The sequence below is a fragment of the Macrobrachium nipponense genome, chromosome 8, assembly GCF_015104395.2.
Source record: "Macrobrachium nipponense isolate FS-2020 chromosome 8, ASM1510439v2, whole genome shotgun sequence".
Taxonomy (NCBI): Eukaryota; Metazoa; Arthropoda; class Malacostraca; order Decapoda; family Palaemonidae; genus Macrobrachium; species Macrobrachium nipponense.
In genome coordinates, this window is record NC_087203.1 from 114,440,876 (window position 1) to 114,465,384 (window position 24,509).

Below are 24,509 nucleotides of genomic sequence, written 5' to 3' on the forward strand. Positions count from 1 at the left end.
GAAGGAGAAAGGGGAGAAGAAGAAGATGATAAAAAGATGGAAATCGATTTCATTGTTTATGTATTTGTTTTATTATTGCTTGTTTATTGACTTTTTTATTTCTATATATATATATATATAATTATATATATATATATATATATTATTATATATAATATATTATATATATTTTTTATATTGATCATTATAAAATGACTTGGTAAAAGCTACCGTAACCTTCCCGCGTATTGAGGGAAGGAGGCGGTGCTGCTGAATATTTGAAAGGCGAGAGAAGTCGTCTCTTTCATATTTCACGATCGTGTCAAGTCACTTGCCGTTCCTTTTTTTTTGTCCATCAGCTGAGCTTAGAGCTGAAGAAGAGACTATGGAATGGGGAGGAGAAGTATTTTCCGACTGGAGTTATTTTTCCATCTATTTCTTGTCTCTGTTCCGCATGGTTCGTTACATCTCCACCTCACAGACACACACACACACTCATATATATATATATATATATATATATATATATATATATATATATATATATATATATATATATATATATAATATATATATAATATATATATATATATATATATATATATATATATACATATATATATTTTTTTTTTCAAAAACTTTTTGAAGAAACACCTAAGTTCTAGCAAGCTGAGAGATTGTTTACTTCGTGTTTATAGTCTCCATTTACTGTATTTACTTTTGTCCTGGATTGATTGTTCAGTTATACTTGGGTTTCCAGCATTATCCATTTTGTCTGTGTTGGCATTTGCCGTTAAGTATGGGTTGCAATGGTGGCAAAATTGTTATAATTAAGAATATCTGTTAGAAATCTATAATTTTTCTTTCTTCCCAAGTTTATAATAGTAATATATTATAATAATAATAACTGAGAAACAAATCCACAGTTATGTATATGTACATATAACGACAACAACAACAACAACTCAACAACAACAACAACAACAATAATAATAATAATAATAATAATAATTAATAATAATAATAATAATAATAATAATAATAATATAATAATAATAATGATGATGATAATAATAATAATAATGTACATATATCTAAAGATAAATCTGTTCAGAGAGCTTTCGGGACTCTGTCCGATTCCTGCTTTCATTCTCAGATTGAAAGTGGGAATCGAACAGGTTCCCGAAAGCTTTCTGTACAGCTTTATCATCAGATATATGTACACATACGTAGCTGTGGATTTTTGTTTCCATATCAAGACTCATGCTACTATGAGTATTTTTATTATTAATAATAATAATAATAATAATAATAATAATAATAATAATAATAATAATAATAATAATAATAATAATAAGATCTGAAAATAGAAATAAGAAGGATATGGGATATGCCAGTGGAAATTGTACCCATAATCATAGGAGCACTAGGCACGATCCCAAGATCCCTGAAAAGGAATCTAGAAAAACTAGAGGCTGAAGTAGCTCCAGGACTCATGCAGAAGAGTGTGATCCTAGAAACGGCGCCCATAGTAAGAAAAGTGATGGACTCCTAAGGAGGCAGGATGCAACCCGGAACCCCACACTATAAATACCACCCAGTCGAATTGGAGGACTGTGATAGAGCAGAAAATAATAATAATAATAATAATAATAATAATAATAATAAATAATAATAATAATAAATAATAATAATAATAATAATAATAATAATAAAATAATAATAATAATTTTATCTTAATTGTCAATATCAGAAAGGTTCACCAATTGACAGTAAGTTTCGACTACCTCACGGGTGAAGGGAACAACTTATAACTCCTTGTGAAAATCTAGTCATTTTTCGAAATTTAACGAATCTTGGAAAGACATCTTTCAGACATATCTCTGACCTGCTTTTGCAACTGGGGCCAGCGTCGAATGTCGCTGAATGACCCGAGCTATGCCAGTTCCAATTTGACCCCTTTTCCGAAAACAGGGAAATGCCTTCTTGCGCGACGCCGTCTTGGAGATTTCCCAAAGGGCAGGAGGTTTGGGGTGGGGGGGAGGGGGGCGCGGCGGAGCAGGAGATTTTATTTGAAATTGGAGAGCTAGTAATATGGCATAAAGATTTTTCTTTGGATTTTTTTTTGTGTGCGGGGGGAGGGGGGGTGTATGGATGGGGGGCAGAGATTTCCCAAAGGGCGGGGGGTGGGGGGTGAGGGGTGGGAGCAAGAAATTTTATTTGAAATTGATGAGCTAGTAAAATGACAAAAATTTTCTGTGGATTTTTTTGGGGGGTAGGCCGGATGGGGGGCGGTAAGAGAAATTCTTATTGTTTGTCAAAAAAATAATATTTTTGTGGAATGCTCTTGTGTTAATCAAATATTATAAAAACACAGTATTATAAAGAAATGGAAAGTAATAAGAATATTTCATAAATAGCAATGTTAACATTAAAGAATTTTTTTGGGGGGTGGGGTGGGGCAACTTGTATTATCTGGGTCAAGAAACTGAAAGAACGCGTGGAACCTTTCTGACAAAATTTCATGAAGCTCTGACGAAGTAGTTGTTGAAAAGAAAAAAATATGCGATTTGTACGAGCATAACTACGTATGCCATTCGCCTTAGTGATGGTGAAACTTCCTAATAATTACGGTAATGAATTTTAATAAAAGTTTAGTTTAGTTAGAAAAATAGATTGTCATGTTCAGAAGCATTTCTGTCCAGTAAAAATGAGAGAAAGCAGGTTTAAGTAGACATTGCATAATTCAGGAGTGTTGCAAGAAGCAAGAAGCGAGAGAAAGTCCCAGGTTGACGAAGTAGCAAACATATACTTAGAAGGATTACTAATTTCTGACATCCAGGAAGTTCAGATGTACCTAGAAGATAATGGGATGGGACGCAGCCTAATCTTGCTTAGTGATATTACCGTCCTAAAGTTTTGAGGATAATGAATAGGTGTATGAAATGCCTATGAAATTCTTTATATAATTTTTTCGTACGTCTGTCTCGTCAGTGTTTGCGTTGTAGAGGATGGTATGTCATTATTATTATTATTATTATTATTATTATTATTATTATTATTATTATTATTATTATTATTATTATTATTATTTTAAGAAGCGGAACCTCTCTCAAGCATACTTTATTAAAAGTAATGGCTACTTTTTAAAAAATGATGATTTAATAAAGAATTCTTGAGAGAGGGTCGGTTTCCTAAGTACACTATTATTATTATTATTATTATTATCTAACAGATGAAACCTATTCATATGGAACAAGCCCACTACAGGGGCCAGTCTTGAAATTCAAGCTTCCAAAGAATATTATGGTGTTCATTACGAAGAAGTAAGAGAAAGTAAAGGGAAGTACAGGAAAAAAGGGACACCACTTATTAAAAAAGGAAAGAAAATTATTTAATAAATAGATAAATAGATAAAAATGTATTAAAATACAAGAATAATAATATCAGGATAGTAATGCATTGGGCTTTCGCTTAAACTTCTGAACTTCTAAAGTTCCAGTTGCACGACACCTTCTAAGAGGTTGTTCCACCAATTGCACGACACCTTCTGAGAGGCTGTTGCACAGTCCAACGGTATGAGGAATAAAAGAACTTGTCTCGTATTTCTACAAAGTCACCCCATGAAATGGGAAATGTCTAAGCAATGCTGGATATATTTCTAAAAGTGACGAAGATGCTTTCGCAACGCCAGAGATTACTGAAGCCGTTAGAAATGATCCCGTAAAATTTGTCGTTCGTCATCTGAGGTACTTTTCAGTTCTGAGGATTTTGCGAATTTTGAAAAATGTTCCATATTAATACTTTTTTTTTTTTTTTTGATCCCGTAAAATTTGTTGTTCGTCATCTGAGGTACTTTTCAGTTCTGACGATTTTGCGAATTTTGAAAATTGTTCGGTATTAATACAATTTATATTTATTTTTTTTTATCCCGTAAAATTTGTTGTTTGTCATCTGAGGTACTTTTCAGTTCTGACAATTTTGCCAATTTTGAAAAATGTTCTGTATTAAACCATATTTTTTATACTTTTTTTATTTGAGTAGGGATGGACAACGCCGCTTCTGGTATTATCATGCTTTTTAATAATGTATGTACTTAGTATTTACATAAACGCTATATTAATTGACATTAGAGATGAGGTAGGTATACCCCTATATAATGAGGTGGTATTATAATTACTGGAAATTGATATTACTGATATGCCCTTTGAGATTTTAATACTTACTGAGGTATTCACATCCGATTTTTGTGACCTTGTGACCTTGGCGGCTAGTATTTCTTGATCATTTTGGTTAAATAACCATGGGCCCCACGGGGCACAATTCTCTCTGAAATCTTTGTCTTCAAAGGAATATTCATAGCTGATTTTTGCGGCCTTGTGACCATGAAACCATGTTTGTCATAACCATTATGGAAAAATAACCAGGGGACCATGGGGCATTTTCCTGCCCAGTTTGATAAAATCAGATGTAAAAATGTGTTTTAAGATGAGAATTAAAAAAAAAATCTGAAAAAATGAACTTTTCCATAGTGATCATAACCATTCTGGTAAAATAACCACTGGGCCATAGGGTACTTTCCTGCAAAATGATAAAATCCAATATAAAAATGTGGTTTATGATGAGAATTAAAAAAAAGAAAAACTGAAGAATTGAACTTTTCCTTAGTGATGGCGGATTTTGATGAAATTGATAAAAGTATATATAGTTTGTGTATGTTCGCATTTTGAATTTATTTAGAAAAAAATCATTAAACCTTTTTTTTTTTAAGTGAACTAGTTTTGCATGATATGTAAGACATTTAGCTCTTAGTTGTAATTTTTCCATTCGTTCATTGTCTATATAAAAAAAAGCTTCAATATCCCCAGCTAATGTCAAATATTTGATTATTTTATGTCTGTGGGCGTTTTGGTTTCCTGTACGGATCAGTAGAATTTTTTGCGTAATTGAAAAAAAATATATTAATTTTATTAGCTCTAATATGCATGCATTTTTTTTTTTCATTTTTGAATAATGTGGATGATGATGATGTGCTTGTTCGTATCCCCGATAGTGTGTCACAATCACTAATATGGGTTTCTCTCACTACCAGATCAGAAGGATCAAGCAGCCAAGGGTGAGTATACACAAGCAGCTGCCTGAGAGTTTTGCTTAGATCCTTTGTTGACCTTTGTTGACCTCCATTTCGACCTTTTTCTTCATATATATATATATGACCAACTGCCCTTGGAATAGACCTCAAGGAAAAAGGGGGTTTTGAACCGCCCTCCTAATTCGCGGCACCGTTGGTCATCTTTGCCCTTCAGGATGTCTTTGGACATCCTCTCTCTCTCTCTCTCTCTCTCTCTCTCTCTCTCTCTCTCTCTCTCTCTCTCTCTCTCTCTCTACTCCGTGCTTGGTAGTGATTGTTGTTGGGGACTTGTCATTCCCGTGTGCAGCCAGATTTACGATTGGGGGCCAGAATAATTATAATTATTACTGCATGTTTGATGACCGCTGCTGTAGTCATTAATTATATCGTCTGTCACGATGGTTATATAATACTCTCTGCTGACTGCTTTCATTCTCGCTGCGATTCCGAGGTTGGAGATAACAGTGACACTTACGACGAAGAGGAGAGAGAGAGAGGCATTTAACCCCTTGCTGTCATGTGGAACTGATGAGGAAAGGATTGGGAGATACTGAGATGTGGCTTAACACTTTTGTACTACTTACATTGCACGCTGTAGTATTGCTGTGACAGGAAAAGTGTGATACCATAGATTATGAAAGATAAGTGACGGGAAAAGAGATCTGGGACAGAAAAAGCAATAAACAAGCTCTTGAGTTGTGGGAGATTGCTTGATCAAATTTGTTAAGAGAAGGTCTTCTGACAGTTATGATTCCATTCATACCAGTTATGATGATTAAGACTGATTTTACACTTCTTGCTCGCCATGCTTGCTTTGTAGTTCCTGCGTCGCAAAGTTCGAGGTTAAAAAGAAAGTTGTTGTTATCATTTCTAAATGCAAATGACCAGTTTCAACCTTACATTCATTGGCAATTATTTTAGCATTATTATAACGGCCAGTTACGATCTTGCATCGTCTATTAGTTGGGATGAGTATTCATTATCTTTCCCAGGTTCAGATGGGAGCATGTTTTGGGGGAACTGTTAAGTTTAGTAATTATTGTGTGTTACTTTTTAAAGAGAACTAAAGGTCGCTGCTTTTAAAAGCTTACTGTTAAACAAATGTATTTCGATAAATGGAAGAATATTTTTGATGACATTTTATTTATTCTTTTTTTTTCTTTCCGGAAACAAATTTATGTCTTTCGCTTATTTTTATATGTTCCCTAAGTGTAAATATGTGTACGTGATTTTTCCAATATACTTATTATTCTTGTCTAAGCAGCTGTTTACACGGCTTATCGTTTACATTATATGCAAACCAGTTGATTCTGTTTGCGAATGAAACGAAGGAAAAACGCAATTCGCTAATATTGCCTCGCACACCCGCTAAATCTGCTCTCTCTCTCTCTCTCTCTCTCTCTCTCTCTCTCTCTCTCTCTCTCTCAGTATGCTAATTTCCGCCTCATAATCATGTAGATAGTGCTTGCATTATGTAAAAGAAGTATATTTATTTATTTTCCTTCATCTATTCTCGTCTTCACAATATTTTGCTTTTGTTGGTTCATCGTTTATGTTTTTATTTCTTCATTTGTTTATTTTGTTACTTATTTTTCATTTATTCTTATATTTACGTATTTATTTCCCTCTGCTCTGCATGTTCCCACTCTGTTAATCATTGGATCGATAGCGGTCATATCAGCATAGTCCTTTATTATTATTATTTATTTATTTATTTATTTTTTTTTTTTTTTGCATTAGCTTGCAATCACTGTTCTCCTATTCGCTTTTCGAGACAAAAAGGAAATCAATAATTGAATTTCACGCTCCTCGTGTGTAAGTCCAGTCTTCCCCTGGAATGTCTGGAACAAAGTCTGGAAACTGCAAATCACGCTGGCTCGAGTAGCTCTTGAGAAGTAGTAACCTGTGGCTATTTTTTGGTGTTCCTTAAGAAGGGGAATAAACTTCTCTGAACATCTCACGACAATAGAGGTTTCTGCTACAATGGACAAGTGTTAAGGAGAAGAACAGAAAAAAAAGGATAAAAAGAAAAAAGTTGGTCACTGTGATTCCTCGAAATTTACCTACAGTTACCTCGAAATGCGATGGCTTTTCCTGGGAGAGAGAGAGAGAGAGAGAGAGAGAGAGAGAGAGAGAGAGAGAGCGCTGATGTTAAACCATTTTCGGATTACAAACCAAAAGGTTTATATCAATACATTCGGCTATTTTTTTTTATAGAAGTCACGCAAAGAACTTCATCAGTCTAGAGAGAGAGAGAGAGAGAGAGAGAGAGAGAGAGAGAGAGAGAGAGAGAGAGGGGATACTCGCCTTGACATAAAATCATTTGTCATATTATAAACTGATAGAAATGAACTAATTGGTTCGACTGTTTATCATGTTTATGAAAAAAATAATAGAAGTCACACAGAGGACTTTATCAATTAAATTTCGTTGAGAGAGAGAGAGAGAGAGAGAGAGAGAGAGAGAGAGAGAGAGAGAGCTGTGATGCTCTCTGCCTCTTCTTGAACTCTTCTCCTCCCAATCCTGAACCCCTCTCTACCCCTTCTTGAACCTATCTCATTCCCTTCTTGAACCCCTCTCCTGTCCTTCCTGAACCCCTCTCCTCCCCCTTCTTGAACCCTTCTCCCCTTCTTCCTGAACCCCTTTCCTCCTCCCCTTCCTGAACCCACCTTCTCCCTATCCTGAACTCATCTCTTCCCCTTCTTGAACCTCTCCTCCCCTTCGTGAACCCTTCTCCTCCCTTTCTCCCCTTCCTGAACCCTTCTCCTCCCCTTCCCCCCTTCCTGAACCCCTCAGTGCTTCTTCTTTCTTAATTACCGGGGGAATAACACTACATAATCAGAGGTTCTCCTTTCCAAGAATCGCGTTGGGGTCTCTATGAAAAGATGACTAAGGGTGGCTGTAATAGACTTTGGTGGGAGGTGGGGGGAGGAGTAGGGGGTTAGTTCAATAGGTTACGGTATATATAGCGTTCTAGCGTTCCACATCGCTCCGGGCGTGACTTCCATTTCTGTTAGCTCCTGCTATCGTTGGCTGTATTGAATGTTTTGGTGGCTGTTTTTTATTTATTTATTTATTTATTTATTTATTTATTTATTTATCTATTGGTATGCGACTGAAAATATCTACTACTCTTTCAACGGGTTTATAACTATTTAGTGATAGCTTTCCATCAAAGCCAACTGAAGATATTTACTGCTATTATTTTTTTGAATTCCCACAGCATGAATTTGTTTAGTGTGATACGGCAATCAGATTCACGTTGTGATGATTATACGTATAAAAGATAATGCCCGCTTTCACTTCGTAGTGGATAAAGAGTTTCTTGCAATATTAATCATTCTATTTAGGTATTACTCAGATGTGGCGACGGCTTATGCTGTTACTTTTCTACATTATTACTCTGCTGTGGCTGATGCTGCTGCTACTTTTCCTGTTTTGCGACTGACTTTCAATGCTACTGCTTTTGACGCTACTGTTCCAACCGCTCTATCCATCACTATACAAAGGAAACTGGTATTAATTGCTCTGTTAACGATTCATTTTAACGTAAACTTAAACGCATTCTGTCAGCCTTCATATGAATTTTCTTCTATTTCATTTACCTTCTTCTCCACTAATGCCCTTTATTTTTCTTCTGGTTTTTTATTTTACTTTTTTTTTAACTCTGTAGAAAGGCCCAACCGCTATTCGAGGTGAGCTATGGGTGAATACATCGATATTTAAATTGGGTTTAGGGCGGAGAATATGCTTTGGGTATTCAAATTGAGAGATCGAACGATGTTTGAGTCTGGATCTAATGATTTACGGTTTATTTATATCTGTCATTTTTGTTTATTTTCCGACTCGACAGTTTATGTGTTGAAATGGCGTTTTCGTTTTCTTCGAAAATGCACTTGTTTGTTTTCAGTATAGCATGGGAATGGATATTGTTATTCTCTACGAGGCGATTGCTGCTTTATAGAAAGTTTTTTTTTCTGAATTGCTGCTTTACAGCTTTATAGAAAGAAGGGGGTTTAAAATCCAGGAAAATAAGTAGATTAGTAAATATATCTTGTAAAATTTGCTTTAATTTTATAAGTGATCAGGGCTGCATTACAACACGAGAATAAAGTAAGAAAATTGTGTACCTAAAATCGTGCATAAATAGCTAACATGTTAATAAACGATTTATTCACATCAGCTAACAGTCAACGCTGTTGTTCCTCAGGGTAGTGTTATCGGTCCACCACTATTTTAAGTTCTTGGGGTTCCCCAGGGTGGTGTTTCTGGCCCACCACTATTTAAGTTTTTGGAGTTCCTCAGGGTAGTGTTTCTGGCCCATCAATATTTAACGTATTAGTGTTCCTCAGGGTGGTGTTTCTGGCCCACCACTATTTTAAGTTTTTGGAGTTCCTCAGGGTAGTGTTTCTGGCCCACCAATATTTAAGGCATTGGGGTTCCTCAGGGTCGTATTTCTGGCCCACCAATACATAAGTTCTTGGGGTTCCTCAGGGTAGTGTTTCTGGCCCACCAATATTTGAGGTATTGGTGTTCCTCAGGGTCTTGTTTCTGGCCCAACAATATAAGGTATTGGGGTTCCTCTGGTTAGTGTTTCTGGCCCAACACTACATACGTTCTTGGGGGTTCCTCACCATTGTGTTTCTGGCCCACCAATATTTAAGGCATTGGGGTTCCTCAGGGTCGTGTTTCTGGCCCACCAATATTTAAGTTACTGGGGTACCTTAGGGTAGTCTTTTCGCCAGCTGCTGTTTGTTATATATGCAGAATATGTGGTTTGAGCATGAAAACAAGCTTGTTGCTTATGCATATGATTCTACCCCACTGCTAAATGTAAACTAACACTAAAAAACAGAACGCAATATCAGGGTGTGATATTGCATATATTTACTTTATAATTGAGATACCTGACGTAGGCTAAGGTACACAGTTTATAGTGTTACATCGAATGTTATAAAGTTTCTGGGTATTCTAAGAAGACGCTCGTTCAAGCCAGTATATTTACATCTATTAGAGTGTGAAAGGATGCAATTTGTTCCCTAGTTTTCCTTCCGACATTTCAATTTTGCAAGCTGGTCGTCATTAGACATTGCGGTTGCCCGGTGCGTTGAAGAGTATCATCTGCATTGGTCATTTTCCTGGCTGATGCTCGTCGCTGATCGCCGGAGTATATAATTGCGACAGGAAATGATGTTACTCTTTTCCTTCGTTTCGAAACCGTTGGTCATGTAATCATGTCAGGTGGATGAGCTGTTATTCCACCCTTGAAAAGAAGAAGAAGAAGGAGAAGAAGAAGGAAAAATCAGCTTTATGATAGCGTGAAGACGGAGAAGACGAAGACGAGAAGAAGAAGACGAAGAAGAAGAAGAAGAAGAAGAAGAAGAAGAAGAAGACGAAGACGAAGACGAAGAAGAAGAAGAAGAAGAAGACGAAGACGAAGATAAAGAAGACGACGAAGAAGACGAAGAAGAAGAGCAAGAAGACGAAGAAGAAGAAAAAGACGAAGAAGAAGAAGAAGAAGGAAAAATCAGCTCTATGATTGTATATAGACTGCAGTTGCTGATCCAGATTCATTTACTGGTATACACTGACTGAACAGCACCAACACCTATGTTTATTTTTAGTAATTTTAAGTGCTGAATTTCTTGACGTCTGCAACTTTATCCTTCTTAACCGGACACCTACGACGAAGATACTGATTCAGTCCAATTATTTATTTATATTTACCTTCTCGGCTAATTATCCTTTTCGTTATCTTTTATTGTTGTTTTCCAATTCAGAGATTTGACAACAATCATACCGAGTCTGTGCAACAATTTATTCTGTTACTTTTTTTTGGTACATTTACTTTTTTTTCTGTCTACCATTTATTGTTTTTTTTTTTTTTAAATCTCTTGACAGCAACTGTCATAGAATCTATGCGACAATTTATGTATTTACTTTTTTTTTTTTTTTTTTTTTTTTTTGGGTGGGGGGGGAGGTTAATTTACCTTTTTTGTCAATATTTTATCGTTGTATCCTAACTCAAAGATATAACAGCAGTCACACCGACACCGAGTCTGTACAACAATTTATTAATTAATTTTTTTGTTTTGTTTCCTAACTCAAAGATATAACAACAGTCACACCGAATCTGTACTAAAATTTATTTATCCATCGTTTTTGGTTAATATATCCTTTTCTTCAGTTTTTTTCATTGTTGTTTCCTAACTCAAAGATATAATAACAGTCACATCAAGTCTAAAACAATTTATTTATCCATCTTTTCTGTTTAATATATCCTCTTCGTCAGTCTTTTGTTGTTGTTGCCTAACTCAAAGACATGACAACAACACTCACAACAAATAAAAAAACAACTTGTACAACATTTCACTCCGCTTGACGTAAGCCTGGATTGCAAGCAGCCATCTTTTCAACAGAATAAGAACCGATTTCTCTATATGGAGTTACCCGTAGGGCTAATACGTTCAGTAGTGGGTCAAGCCACAAAACACTGGCCGGTCAGATAGAATGTCACGCCCTCTGGTCATGTTGCTAATGCTGGGCTCTGGTTGGTCAGGTGGTCTTGGGCAACCAGTGTTGCTAAGGCTCGGGTGACTTTCCTGCGTGCCCATGACCTCATATGGGTATGTTTGCCGTGCACGTCCGCGGCGTTTTGCAACGTTATCCAAAAGTTCGTGGGTTGGTTTAGAGTACAACCAGATGGTAGACTATTTTTAAAGGGAGTTTAAGTTTTTTTAATGAATTATAAAGTTATTTTTAAGGAAATTTTAAAATTATTTTAAAGGGATTTTAAGATTATTTTTAAAGGGGGTTTAAGGTTATTTTTAAAAGGGTGTTTAAGGTTATTTTGAAAATGATTTACAGGTTTTTAAAGGGATTTGAACGTCGTTTTTAAAGGTATTTTAAGGTTATTTTTAAAGTGATTTTAAAGTTATTTAAAAAGAATTTTAATTTTACTTTTAAAAGGGTTTAAGGTTAATTTAAAGGAACTTTTAGGTTATTTCTAAAGTGACTTTAACGTTATTTTTAAAGGAATCTTAAGGTTATTTTTAAAGGAATTTTAAGCTTAATTTAAAGGGATTTTTAGGTTATTTTGAAAGCGATTTTAAAGTCATTTTTAAAGGAATTTTAAGGTTATTTTTAAAAGCATTTTAAAGTTATTTTTAAAGGAATTTTAAGGTTATTTTTAAAAACATTTTAAGGTTTTTTTATGATCATATTTTATGGTTTTATGGTCATATTTCATTCTCATATCAAATATTTGAACATACCCTCACAAGAAATATCACCAATGCCAACAAAAAGCGTTAAACACTGTAATAGTTGTGAAAAATAAGATGGTAGTCTTCGTCAGAATTAGACTTCTATAAAGAAAAGACTAATAAATTCTGACAGATCTTTGTAATCAAGGGATGTTCTTTAGAAGTTTTAAAAGCAGATCATAAAGAAAAATGTCAAGCTTTGCTATCATGCATCGTAATTGTTTTGCATTGTTTATTTCAAGACTAAAACGTATATAATTTGTTTATATGTATATATACGTTTGATATCCACTTCACTGTACCTCTGGAATACCTTACACCCAAGGTGACTTTATAATTATTGATAAGTGTCCGTCAACAGTGGGGCTCGAACTGCTGCCTGGTAGGGAAACAGCGATGCACAGTGACTTTTGTCCACTGAGTATGAAGAAGAATGTCATGGTGTATTTGACAATATATATATATAGATATATATGTCTATATATATCTATATATATATATATATGTGTGTGTGTGTGTGTGTGTGTGTGTGTGCGTGCATGTGTGTCCAGGTGCGCCCGAGATCATGCGTGCATTGAAAAACATACTTGTCTGAAGGAACTGAATATTACCTCCATAATAGCGACCGCGAATTGACAAAGAGCAACGTCCCCCCCATATAGCATAGTTATCAATTATGTTGATGTCAGCGGAGCAGGACGAGAATGACCTCAGTTGATGGACGACCCCAGCAGCCAATAGATGTCAGAGTACATATGAGATCTATCTCTGCTTATCTCGCGTCTCACACCTTTTTCTCTCAGGTTAGGGAGGAGGAGGAGGAGGAGAAGAGACATCAACTTCTTCTGGTTGCTGTTTTTCTCTGCTGCTGTTTTCCGCTGTTTTTTTCTGCTGTTTATGCCGTTTTGCAGCTGCTGTTTTTTTGCTGTTTTTTTCTGCTGCTGTTTCTGCTGTTTTTCTGTTGTTGTCTCTGCTGTTTTTGTTGATGCTGTTTCCGCTGCTTTTTCCCAGTGCTGTTTTTTCTGTTGCCGTTTCCGCTGTTTTTTTCTGCTGCCTTTTATGCCGTTTATGCTGATGCTGTTTCCGCTGTTTTTTTCCCTGCTGCTGTTTTTTCTGTTGTGTTGTTTCAGCTGCTGTTTCCGCTGTTTTTTTTCCTGCTGCTGTTTTCTCTGTTGCTGTTGTTTCTGCTGTTTTTCATGTTGCCGTTTCCGCTGTTTATTCCTGCTGCTGTTTCTGCTGTTTTTATTTTTAATGTTGCCGCTTCTGCTGTGTTTCTCCTGCTGTCTTTCTGCTGCTGTTTCCTCCTTTTTTATATGTTGCCACTTCTGCTGTTTTTCTCTTACTGTCATTCTACCGCTGTTTCCGCTGCTTTTTCCTGCTTCTGTTTCTGCCAATTTTTCATGCTGCCCCTTCTGCTGTTTTTCTCCTACTGTCTATCAGCCGCTTTTTCCGCTGCTTTTGCTGCGGTTTTTTTTATGCTACCGCTTCTGCAGTTTTTTCTCCAGCTGTCTTTCTGCTGCTGTTTCTGCTACTACTGTTGCCAGAGCTATAAGTGTTTTAGCTATGTAGGGGCTGCTAAAGCAGGAGTAGGTGGCTACAGGGAGTCCCTTGATCCCAGCTCGTTTATTGTGAATACCTGGCGAGATTCTTTTCACAAGTGAGGTAGTGAGGAAAGGAGGGGAGGGGGAGGGGGAGGGGGAGGGGGGAGGGGCATTTCCGTGGCCAAACGTTGGGTTCGGGCCAGGGAAAGAGAGAGAGAGAGAGAGAGAGAGAGAGAGAGAGAGAGAGACGTGGACAACACACATACGCGTATATCGCTCACTTAAATTACAACGAAACAGAATTAAATAAATGAGAGAGAGAGAGAGAGAGAGAGAGAGAGAGAGAGAGAGAACCGTGGACAACACACATACGTGTGTATCGCTCACATGAATTAAAAACCAAACAGAATGAAATGAAATGAAATGAAATGAAATTGAGAGAGAGAGAGAGAGAGAGAGAGAGAGACTGACAGACAGACGTGGGGACAACACACGTACATGCACATGGCTCATATCAGTTAAAAAAAAAAAGAAAGTTAAATGAAAGAGAAAAACATATAAATAACAAAATGCAAATCACAAGGAGAGAGAGAGAGAGAGAGAGAGAGAGAGAGAGAGAGAGAGAGAGAGACCTACCGACCCTGGCTGTGATCGCCCACGCCCTATATGACTTTCACTGGGTATGAATGCTTGGCACCGGGCAATATATGTTTGCCACTTGATTAATACCCGTGGGTATTAATAATAATAATAATAATAATAATAATAATAATAATAATATCCCAGGCGTTTGTTTGTTTGTTTGTTTGTTTGCGTTTCACACAAAACAAATGCAAACCAACCGTCTCGTAGCTAAGAAGGCTTAAAGAGAAATGTTGATTCGCATTTGTTTTGTGCGGAACACAAACAAGCAAACAAACGCCGGGGAATTAAATCATATACTCTGAAATGGTGTATATACCACTATTACGTGGATTATTTATGATACGCTATACTGTTTTTTATCATTGTTATAGTTTTTCTTATTTTTACTCTTATTTCAATATTATTATTATTATTATTATTATTATTATTATTATTATTATTATTATTATTATTATTATTATACTTAGGAAGCAGACCCTCTCTCAATCATACTTTAAGAAAAGTAATGGCTACTTCAGCAGCGTTACACTTGTAGAGATTCTTCTTTATTTTCCGAATTATATTATTTTATTATTATTATTATTATTATTATTATTATTATTATTATTATTATTATTATATTATTAAGCAAATTCCCATAATAGCACGTCTTAAGATATATATATAAATAAATACACAGTTATAAGAACATATCATTACAAATGATTAGTTTTAAATATATGTACCCATATATAGATGTGGATCAGTTTCTCCATTATTATTCTTATTTATTTATTTTTTTTGCTTTATCACAGTCCTCCAATTCGACTGGGTGGTATTTATAGTGTGGGGTTTCTGGTTGCATCCTGCCTCCTTAGGAGTCCATCACTTTTCTTACTATGTGCGCCGTTTCTAGGATCACACTCTTCTGCATGATCCTGGAGCTACTTCAGCCTCTAGTTTTTCCAGATTCCTTTTCAGGGATCTTGGGATCGTGCCTAGTGCTCCTATGATTATGGGTACGATTTCCACTGGCATATCCCATATCCTTCTTATTTCTATTTTTTCAGGTCTTGACACTTATCCATTTTTTCCCTTTCTTTCTCTTCAACTCTGGTGTCCCATGGTATTGCGACATCAATGAGTGATACTTTCTTCTTGATTTTGTCAATCAACGTCATGTCTGGTCTATTTGATTATTATTATTATTATTATTATTATTATTATTATTCCCGCTCTACATCGATGAATGTTGTTTGTTAAAATGTCACTCGCCATCTGCTGAGGAATATTATCCAAAACACCTCTAAAATGACATATACTATTTAGTGAAGATATTCATTTCCAGTATGTCAATAATACTTATTTTATCAGTTTTGCTCGACGGCAGTTAAAACGTCACTAGCTCGCCATCTGCTGAGGAATCTTTACCCGAACATGCCCTTCGGCGGTGGTATTTTGACAGCGTGACCAGAAATACCAGGCGCCTGTTAAAAAGCATAACATAATCGTCGTTGACGCTCTCATTTCACGACCGAGTTGTGTATGTGCGTAAGGCAACAAACAAAAATTTCGTAAGTAGGTCCTAGTTGAGACGATACCCTCCCCTCCTCCCCCCCTCCCCCCAGATACTCCCCCAATACCTCCCCCTTCCCCCGTTGTAGATATATCCAGTAGGGTCTCCTCCGATCCGCTGACCAATCAGCGATAGCTGGCGGCGAGCTAGCTGGCCGACGATTGGCCGGTCGCGTTTTTCAGCTTTGACAGGGCGTTCATGCCCATGCCCATGCCCTCGGCAACCCCCCAACCCCTGGGCCTGACGAGATCCGACACCCTCCGTTTCTATGGTAACCGGCCGTTGGCAGGGCCTTCCTTCTCGTTGTTGTTGTTGTTGTTGATTGTGTTTATAGGGTCTCTGATATTTCTTCTCAGACTAAGCAAAGTGGATTTTAATGTCTCTCTTTTCATTAAATTAGAAATTTGACAATGGACTTCGTGTTGGAAAATCCTACTTGACGTTCCTAGTTCATTCATTCAAAAATATTTTTATATAAGTTATACCGATATTATATAATATATATATATATATATATATATATATATATATATATATATATATATATATATATATATGTAATATCGGTATAATTTATATAAAAATTTTATAAACAATGAAGATAAAACTCCAATAAAACACTATTTTAACGTTTGCAACCATATATTTCGAGCACTTCCTAGTGTTTTATGGGCCTTTTATCTTCATATTATACTGCTGTACAGTAAAATTAATTTAATATATATATATATATATATATATATGTATGTATATATATGTATATTATATATATATGTGTGTGTGTGTATATTGCTAATTTTTCTGTGACTCAGAGGGAGCACACTCAATTCGTAAATGTTGTCTGGCTCGGCTGGAGTTAAGAGAGAGAGAGAGAGAGAGAGAGAGAGAGAGAGAGAGAGAGAGAGAGAGAGAGGAGAACAATTAGTGAAAATCTAAGATACTCCACAATCCAGATGCTCTCCCAACAGTTGATTAAGAACCAGATGCCTTACTCACGTTAACAGATAAAATACGAATAGGAAAGTGGCAATTCTTGGTTTTGTGGAACACCTCTATAAAGTATACATATTTTCTTTTTTTCAGTAAGGAAGAATTTTACGCAAGATTTTGTGTCTATGTAATTCTTCAACGCACAGGAATGAATTCCATGCGTAATGACTTATGGAGAAGCAATGAAATGACAAGAACAATAGGCCTTCATGTGTGGTCGCCTTCTCACCCAGTGTTTATTTAGTATGACAAACGAAGAATTAATGATGGGTACTTCATAGCATGTATACATCGTAGAATATTCATTTGTATTGATATTCATACCGATTACATCATTGATTTGTATGCATTTAACAGAGCCGAATCACTTCAAAGTTAGTCGGTGAGCTATTTATTTTATTAAATTAAGTTTGATTACATTTCTCCTGATTATAAAAAAATATTAGCTGGAGTTATTCACGAATCTCTATCGATAATAAGATTAGTCATAAGCAAAACACCTGATACGAGGCAATGACCCCGTGATTTAAATCAGTTACCCTCTTCATCATGCATACAGTTTTCACGGATAGATAATTTCAAGATATATTTCACAAAGGCACTCTGAAAACTATAGCAGGGGCCGTCTGGTAAGGTAAGTAATTGGTGAAAATTGGTAAATTGTTCACCTGTAGAGAAAGGAAGCAAGTAGGAACCAATTTGACTTGAAGAGCCTTTTTCTTCTGCCGTCAATTTCAACGTGAATGTTCGTCGGCTAATGACTTATTGTTATGATTGCTATTATCATAACAATAGTAGTTATGGTAGAGGTGGTGCCAATCTATTCTGTAGTAGTAGTATATATAGTAATAGTTGTAGTAGTGGTAGTGGTGATAGTAATAGTAGTAGTACGAGCGTTGATCTGCGTTGCAGATGCATCTGTTACAAATGGCTCCGTAGCATTTGTGACTGGGTGAGCTCTACCGTTGATCCAGGATGAATATTCAGATAAAAGCTGGCTTTACTGACGAGCGAGCTACCTATACCTACCCACCAACCCAAGGTATATATATATATATACCCACCTACCTTCCTACCCAAGGTATATATGCCTTCCTACTCACCCAAGCTATATACTATACCTATCTACCTACCCAAGGTATATATACCTACCTATCTACCTTCCTACCCAAGTTATATATACCTACCTTAACTACCTTGCTACACCAAGACCTTCCTATCCAAGGTATATATACCTACCTTCATACCCAAGCTATATTCTATACCTACCTACCTACCTACCCAAGGTATTTATATCTGCCTACCTACCCAACCGAGTTATATATACCTACATATCTTCCTACCCAAGGTAATATATACCTACCTACCTACCCAAGGTATTTATATCTACCTACCTACCTACCCAAGTTATATATGTATCTACCTACCCACCCACCCAAGATATATATACCTACCTACCTTCCTACCCAATGTATATATACCTACCTACCTTCCTACCCAAGCTATATACTATACCTACCTACCTACCCACCCAAGGTATAATCTCTACCTACCTACCTACCTAAGATTTATGTAGTGCTTTTCTACTGCCTCCCTCGTACGCATCGTGGGCGTGGGAGGCTTATGGGCATATATCCGTGGCATCTAGAAAGGGCAGCTTACCCAAACTCCTGGTCTCTCCTATGTCTTCTTCTTTTTCTTCTTCTTCTTCTTCTCTTCTTGTTTCTGCAGCTCCTTCTTCTCTTCGCAGCTTCATAAAAATGTCATCGGGAGGGGGCTAATTAGGTGGTTTGTTTGATCAGCCACTTAGAGGACGCGGGGGTTTGTTTATTTGTTTGTTTGTTTGCGTATCAAGCGGCTCTTCCACCGCGGTCGGCAAAGCCCTTCCGAGAGAGAGAGAGAGAGAGAGAGAGAGAGAGAGAGAGTGAGCTCCTGAAGAAAGGGCGCCGACCTGAGTTCTTCTTAGGTTCCTCCAAGGTCCCTCTATCCCCTGCTTCTTTCTGAGGAGGGCCTTGCCGAATTAAACCCCATACCTCCCCCTCCTGCCCATTTCCCAGTCCCACACAATATCTTGCCCCTTCCCGTTCCCCTTCCACAATCCCCCTCCTCCTCCTCCCCCCACGACTATACATTCACCTTGGGAGGTTCCTCCAAGGTTTCCTCTCCTCCATTTTTTTAAAGGCCTCGCTGTATGTAACCCCCTACCCAACTCCCACACAACCCCCTGCCCCTTCCCCTTCCCCTTCCCCCTCTAATCTGCGGTAGGGTTTATGTTCCTATGATTTACTGAACTGCAGGACTCTTGAGTTTGTTTGTGCCTTTCGTAGGATGTTCATAGAAATGTTTCCCTCGGAACGCAAAGGTAAATAAACTCTTCGAAGGTGGGTTGGCTCTGTGGGGGTTGCGGGGGGGGAGGGAGGGAGAATGATTGTGTTTAGTAGAGAGAGAGAGAGAGAGAGAGAAAGTAGAGAGAGAGAGAGAGAGACAGAGTGTCTGGCAGTGAAGGGGTTTTGGAACTATTGGGGATAAATAGGAATAGGAGGGGAAGTGAGAGAGAGAGAGAGAGAGACTGGCAATGAAGGGGACGGGAACGAGGGGAAAGAAAGGGAATGGGGATCTGCGGGGAGGGGGGAGAGAGACAGAGACAGAGACAGAGAGAGTCTGACAGTGAAGGGGCGGGAAGGATGGGAAAAGATTGGAGACCAGTGGAAGAGAGAGAGAGAGAGAGGAGAGAGAGAGAGAGAGAGAGAGAGCAAAAGGGAGTCTGGCAGTGAAGGTGTCCAGCCCCCAGGGTTGTGTTATGTCTCCATGGCTGTTTAACTTGTATGAGACAGAGTGACGAGGGATAGCTTTCGAGCGCAACCCCCCCCCCCCCCCCAACCCCCCCCCACCCCCCCCACCCCCCACCCCCCCAGTCCACCACCCCCACTCCCCAACCTCCTCCCTCCTATCACACCTCCAAGTATATATTATTCCCCATAAAAATGTAAGTACCCCTTTATATTTTAAAAAAATGATCTACTTTTTATTTCGTCATCAGTGTCTGTTAATTGATTTGTACAGCCTTGTAAAGAATAATTTTTTCATAAAGAATATAAGTAGATCCTAATTAAGAACAAGCGGACCACGAACCTCACAAAGGCTATTTATAACTGAGCCGTTGTTTATTTGCCTATGTTAAGATAGTTGGTGGCAGATTACGTGGTAGATCTTTGAGAATAATATTCTGATAACATACAAGCTAAGTGAATTTCATGTCAGTAATTAACTATGGGTTCAATAAATGGTCCTTTTCCCCAGACTAGGATATATATATATATATATATATATATATATATATATATATATATATATGATATATATATATATATATATATATATATATATATATATATATATGTATATATATATATATATATATATAAATTAGAGCTAGTGGCATCAATAAGTTAATAAGTTCTAGCTTAATGTTCTTTTAGAAATATGTAGATAACAAGTTATTTCTTCACAATTAAAATTCTTTGTTCCATTACAAGTATTTATTACTTGTAATGGTACTGGGACTTTATGGACACCCTGTAGAATGCGTATATAGATATAACTATTAGATTTAGCCTAGTTTTTCTGCAGTGAAATAAGATTACAGTGTAGGTTAATTACTTTGTATAGGTAGTGATAGTGTATTGATTTGAACGAGTAAAGCTAATACTGTACGGCCTTCTGTTTGTGTGTGTATGTGTAGGTGTCCGTGTGTATACATGTGTATGTTTATGTGTGTGTCTGTATAAGTGTGTATGTTTGGGATGGACACACTCATTTTATTCATGAACCCCATCTAACACAGGCATAATATCAACTTAGTTATGGTTTCCTGGAACTAAAAGAAAGAAGGTCAGGTCACTGTAACACACAGTGAAATGTCAGCTAGGAATTTAACGGCAGGAAAGGTTACTGTTAAGATGGAGAGGAAATTGTTCGGTAGGACCCCGAGTCCTCAAGTTTCCAGCCATTTCCTACAAGGTCCAGGATGCCGAGGAGTCCTTTAAAAATGTTACACAATTTTAAAAATATATATTCCTATTCTTCTTCTTCTTCTTCTTCTTCTTCTTCTTCTTCTTCTTCTTATTATTATTATTTTATTATTATTATTATTATTAATTATTATTATTATTACTGATCCTGAAAAATATTACGGAATTTATGAAAAATATTTTTAAATCATCATCATCATTATTATTATTATTATATTATTATTATTATTATTATTATTATTATTTATTATTATTGATTATTATTATTATTATTATTATTCAGAAGATGAACCCTATCCTTATGGAACAATCCCAAAGGGGCTATTGACTAAAGCAGATATCAGATATTATTATTATTATTATTATCATCATCATTATTATTATTATTATTAATTACGTTATTATCCCCTCATTCTTAATGATTTACAGGGGGGCCAGAGTGGCATTTAATGCATTTGAAATGATATGCTTTCTCTTACATCGGCTTCTAGAGGGGAGAATGATTTCATAGTTATGTAGGCATCGGTTTAATTAAGATTAGAGGTAATTAGCGTTAATGAACTTCTCTCCATAGGATGACGGAGTATAAATACAACTGTTTAAATTTAGCAACTGGTCTATCACCTCACGTTCGTCTATTTATGGATTCCTCTCGAGTTCATTGACTTTTATTGGTTGCTAATAGCGTTTGTTATTATTATGCTTCGCAACTCTCTCTCTCTCTCTCTCTCTCTCTCTCTCTCTCTCTCTCTCTCTCTCTTCTCTCTCTGTGAATAGTAGTTAAGGATTATGGTGACAATTCCTAAGATGCATAAAAATATTCATGAAATGATAATGAATCTCTCTCTCTCTCTCTCTCTCTCTCTCTCTCTCTCTCCCCCCAGTATTTCAGGGGTTTGACGACAGTTCTAAGAATGCATAAAACTAATCATCGGGTGTTTGGCATTAGTATAATAATAATAATAATAATAAAATAATAATAATAATAATAATAATAATAATAATAATAATAATAATAATAATAATGAAAACGTCTTTGTCTGAGAATGACCTTGGCTGACACGTGTTTTTGGTCATCGCCTCTATTTAATTGATCAATTACCTTGAATCATTTATAGAGTATTAGCCTGAGCACAAAGGGTATCTAATTATTTTCCTTAATTGAAATTACGCTTCAGTGACCCGTGAACCGCTGAACAAAATGTCGCCTTCGTGGTGGCCTTTGGAGGTGGCCTTTTGAATCGACTGGGGGAATAAATCTAATATTCAGATTTCCCCTGAATCCACACCCTGGATTGCATATCCTGGGATCCATTCCCTTGGATTTCATCCATTCTTCTACCCAGGGGCTTCAGTTATACGTTTGAAGTGCCACCCGAATCAAGAGCAAATTAACCAGGTTGCAAAGGACGAAGTGGTTGATTTAGAGACCGTGCCGTTCACCTCTTTATTTTGCCAAGTTACAGGTGGCAACGGGTCTTAAGTCTTCAGTAATAGCTGGTTCCTGTTGAGGGCATTTGTTGGTCTTAGGCATACGTCGGTCCTGGGCATACTTGGGTCTTGGGCAAACATCAGTCTTGGGCATATGCTGGTCTTGACCACACGTGGGTCTTAGGCAAATGTTGGTCTTGGCCATACGTTGGTCTTGGGCGTTCGTGGGTCTTGGACATATGTTGGTTTTGGACATACATTGGTCTTGGGCGTTCGTGGGTCTTGGGCATATGTTGGTCTTGAGCATACATTGGTCTTGGGCGTTCGTGGGTCCTGGGCATACGTGAGTCTTGGGAATACGTGGGCCTTGGGCATATTTCGTTCTCGAGCATACGTAGGTCATGGGAATATGTGGGTCTTGAGCTTACGTGTGCCATGGGCATACATTGGTCTGGCTGGTCTTGGGGCATACGTCGATCTTGGACACTTTTATTTGAACTTAGTGATTTATAGATATTCTTCTTAAAAACAACCTTTATTCCTGAGAGAAAATATTCGATTATATTATGTCCTCTTGGAGCTCATAAAGTTAACAATGAATGAATAATAATCTGCTTTAATGTAGAAATTAAAACATAAATAAATGTTAATAAAAATGAGGTCTGCCAATTTCAACAAAGATGACCACAACAAGAATAATTTCTCCAGTGACGTCACGTAATCGGAATATTAAGTCGACAATCGATCATAACAACCCATTGTACTTGTCAAGGTAATTCTACTGAGAATGAAAGCTTTACAAAATCATAAGTGATAAGTTCCTTATCTCTTAAATTGTGTTGATGTTAGGTGACTGATCACAAACTGTAACATCAGCGTAACATCGTAACATCACCTCAACACCAGCAACATGAGATGTTTGTGTATGGCAGAGAAGTATTGGCATTGGGGAAGCCTTCATCATCTATTACAGGTTCTGTATTCCATCACCCACACCAAACACCACAATCCATCTCGTGCACCGATAACTCAATAGAGAGAGAGAGAGAGAGAGAGAGAGAGAGAGAGAGAGAGAGAGAGAGAGAGAGATGCAAACGTTTAACATTCGTCCAGCAATTTCTGAAATGTTCAGTAAAGCGGAATAAATCTTAGAGATATGACGAATATAAAAAACGTGTATGAAAAGGAGAGAGAGAGAGAGAGAGAGAGAGAGAGAGAGAGAGATGCAAACGTGTAACATTCGTCCAGCAATTTCTGAAATGTTCAGTAAAACGGAATAAATCTTAGAGATATGACGAATATGAAAAAAAAAAATGTTTGAAAAGGAGGGAGAGAAATCAGTCAAAACGACCGATAACCCGATATTAGACCGGAGGAAAAGAGAGAGAGAGAGAGAGAGAGAGAGAGAGAGAGAGAGAGAGAGAGAGAGAGAGAGAACAATTTCCTTCAGTACTCAACCAGCAGGACGCCAAGGCCAACAGAATTTGGCTCATTTACCCAGTGGTACACATTTGGCGGCCATCAAGTTACTGATTTCTTGCTCATTCAAAGATTAACAAAAAATGAATAAAATGAAATAAAATAAAATAATTACTTCTGTATCGTATGACAAACCTATATTACTCTACCACTCGGTCTAAACGGCGATGATGTTCGCCTGATAAGATTTGAATACCTTGTTCAGAAGATGAACCCTGTTCGTATGGAACAAGTCCACCAAAGGGTCCACTGACCTGAAATTCAAGCTTCCAGAATCTCAGGTCGAAATCAGATGCCCTGTAGAAGATAAGGCTAACGAAAAAATAGTCTTATTTTATCCACAATAGGCTGATTGTCCGACTGAAACTGTTACATGCATGGTGTAATATGTTTATTTGGTGGTTCCAACCAAGAATATGATAGCAAATCATTGACAATTATTATAATGGTCGATTTGTTATG

At 36.9% G+C, this 24,509-nt stretch overlaps 1 protein-coding gene across 2 annotated transcripts in view; it reads left to right on the forward strand.

The window, feature by feature from the left end:
- Positions 1-24,509, forward strand: part of LOC135222965 (homeobox protein Hox-B5-like) — a 204,919-nt gene that overhangs the window by 37,386 nt on the left and 143,024 nt on the right. Inside the window, exon 2 of one of the 2 annotated variants that reach the window (XM_064261443.1) lies at positions 5,072-5,095. The exons of the other annotated variant lie outside the window; for it this stretch is intronic. Within the exon in view, the coding sequence (XP_064117513.1) occupies positions 5,072-5,095 (24 nt within the window). The remainder of the gene's footprint in view (positions 1-5,071; positions 5,096-24,509) is intronic. 2 annotated transcript variants of the gene reach the window in all.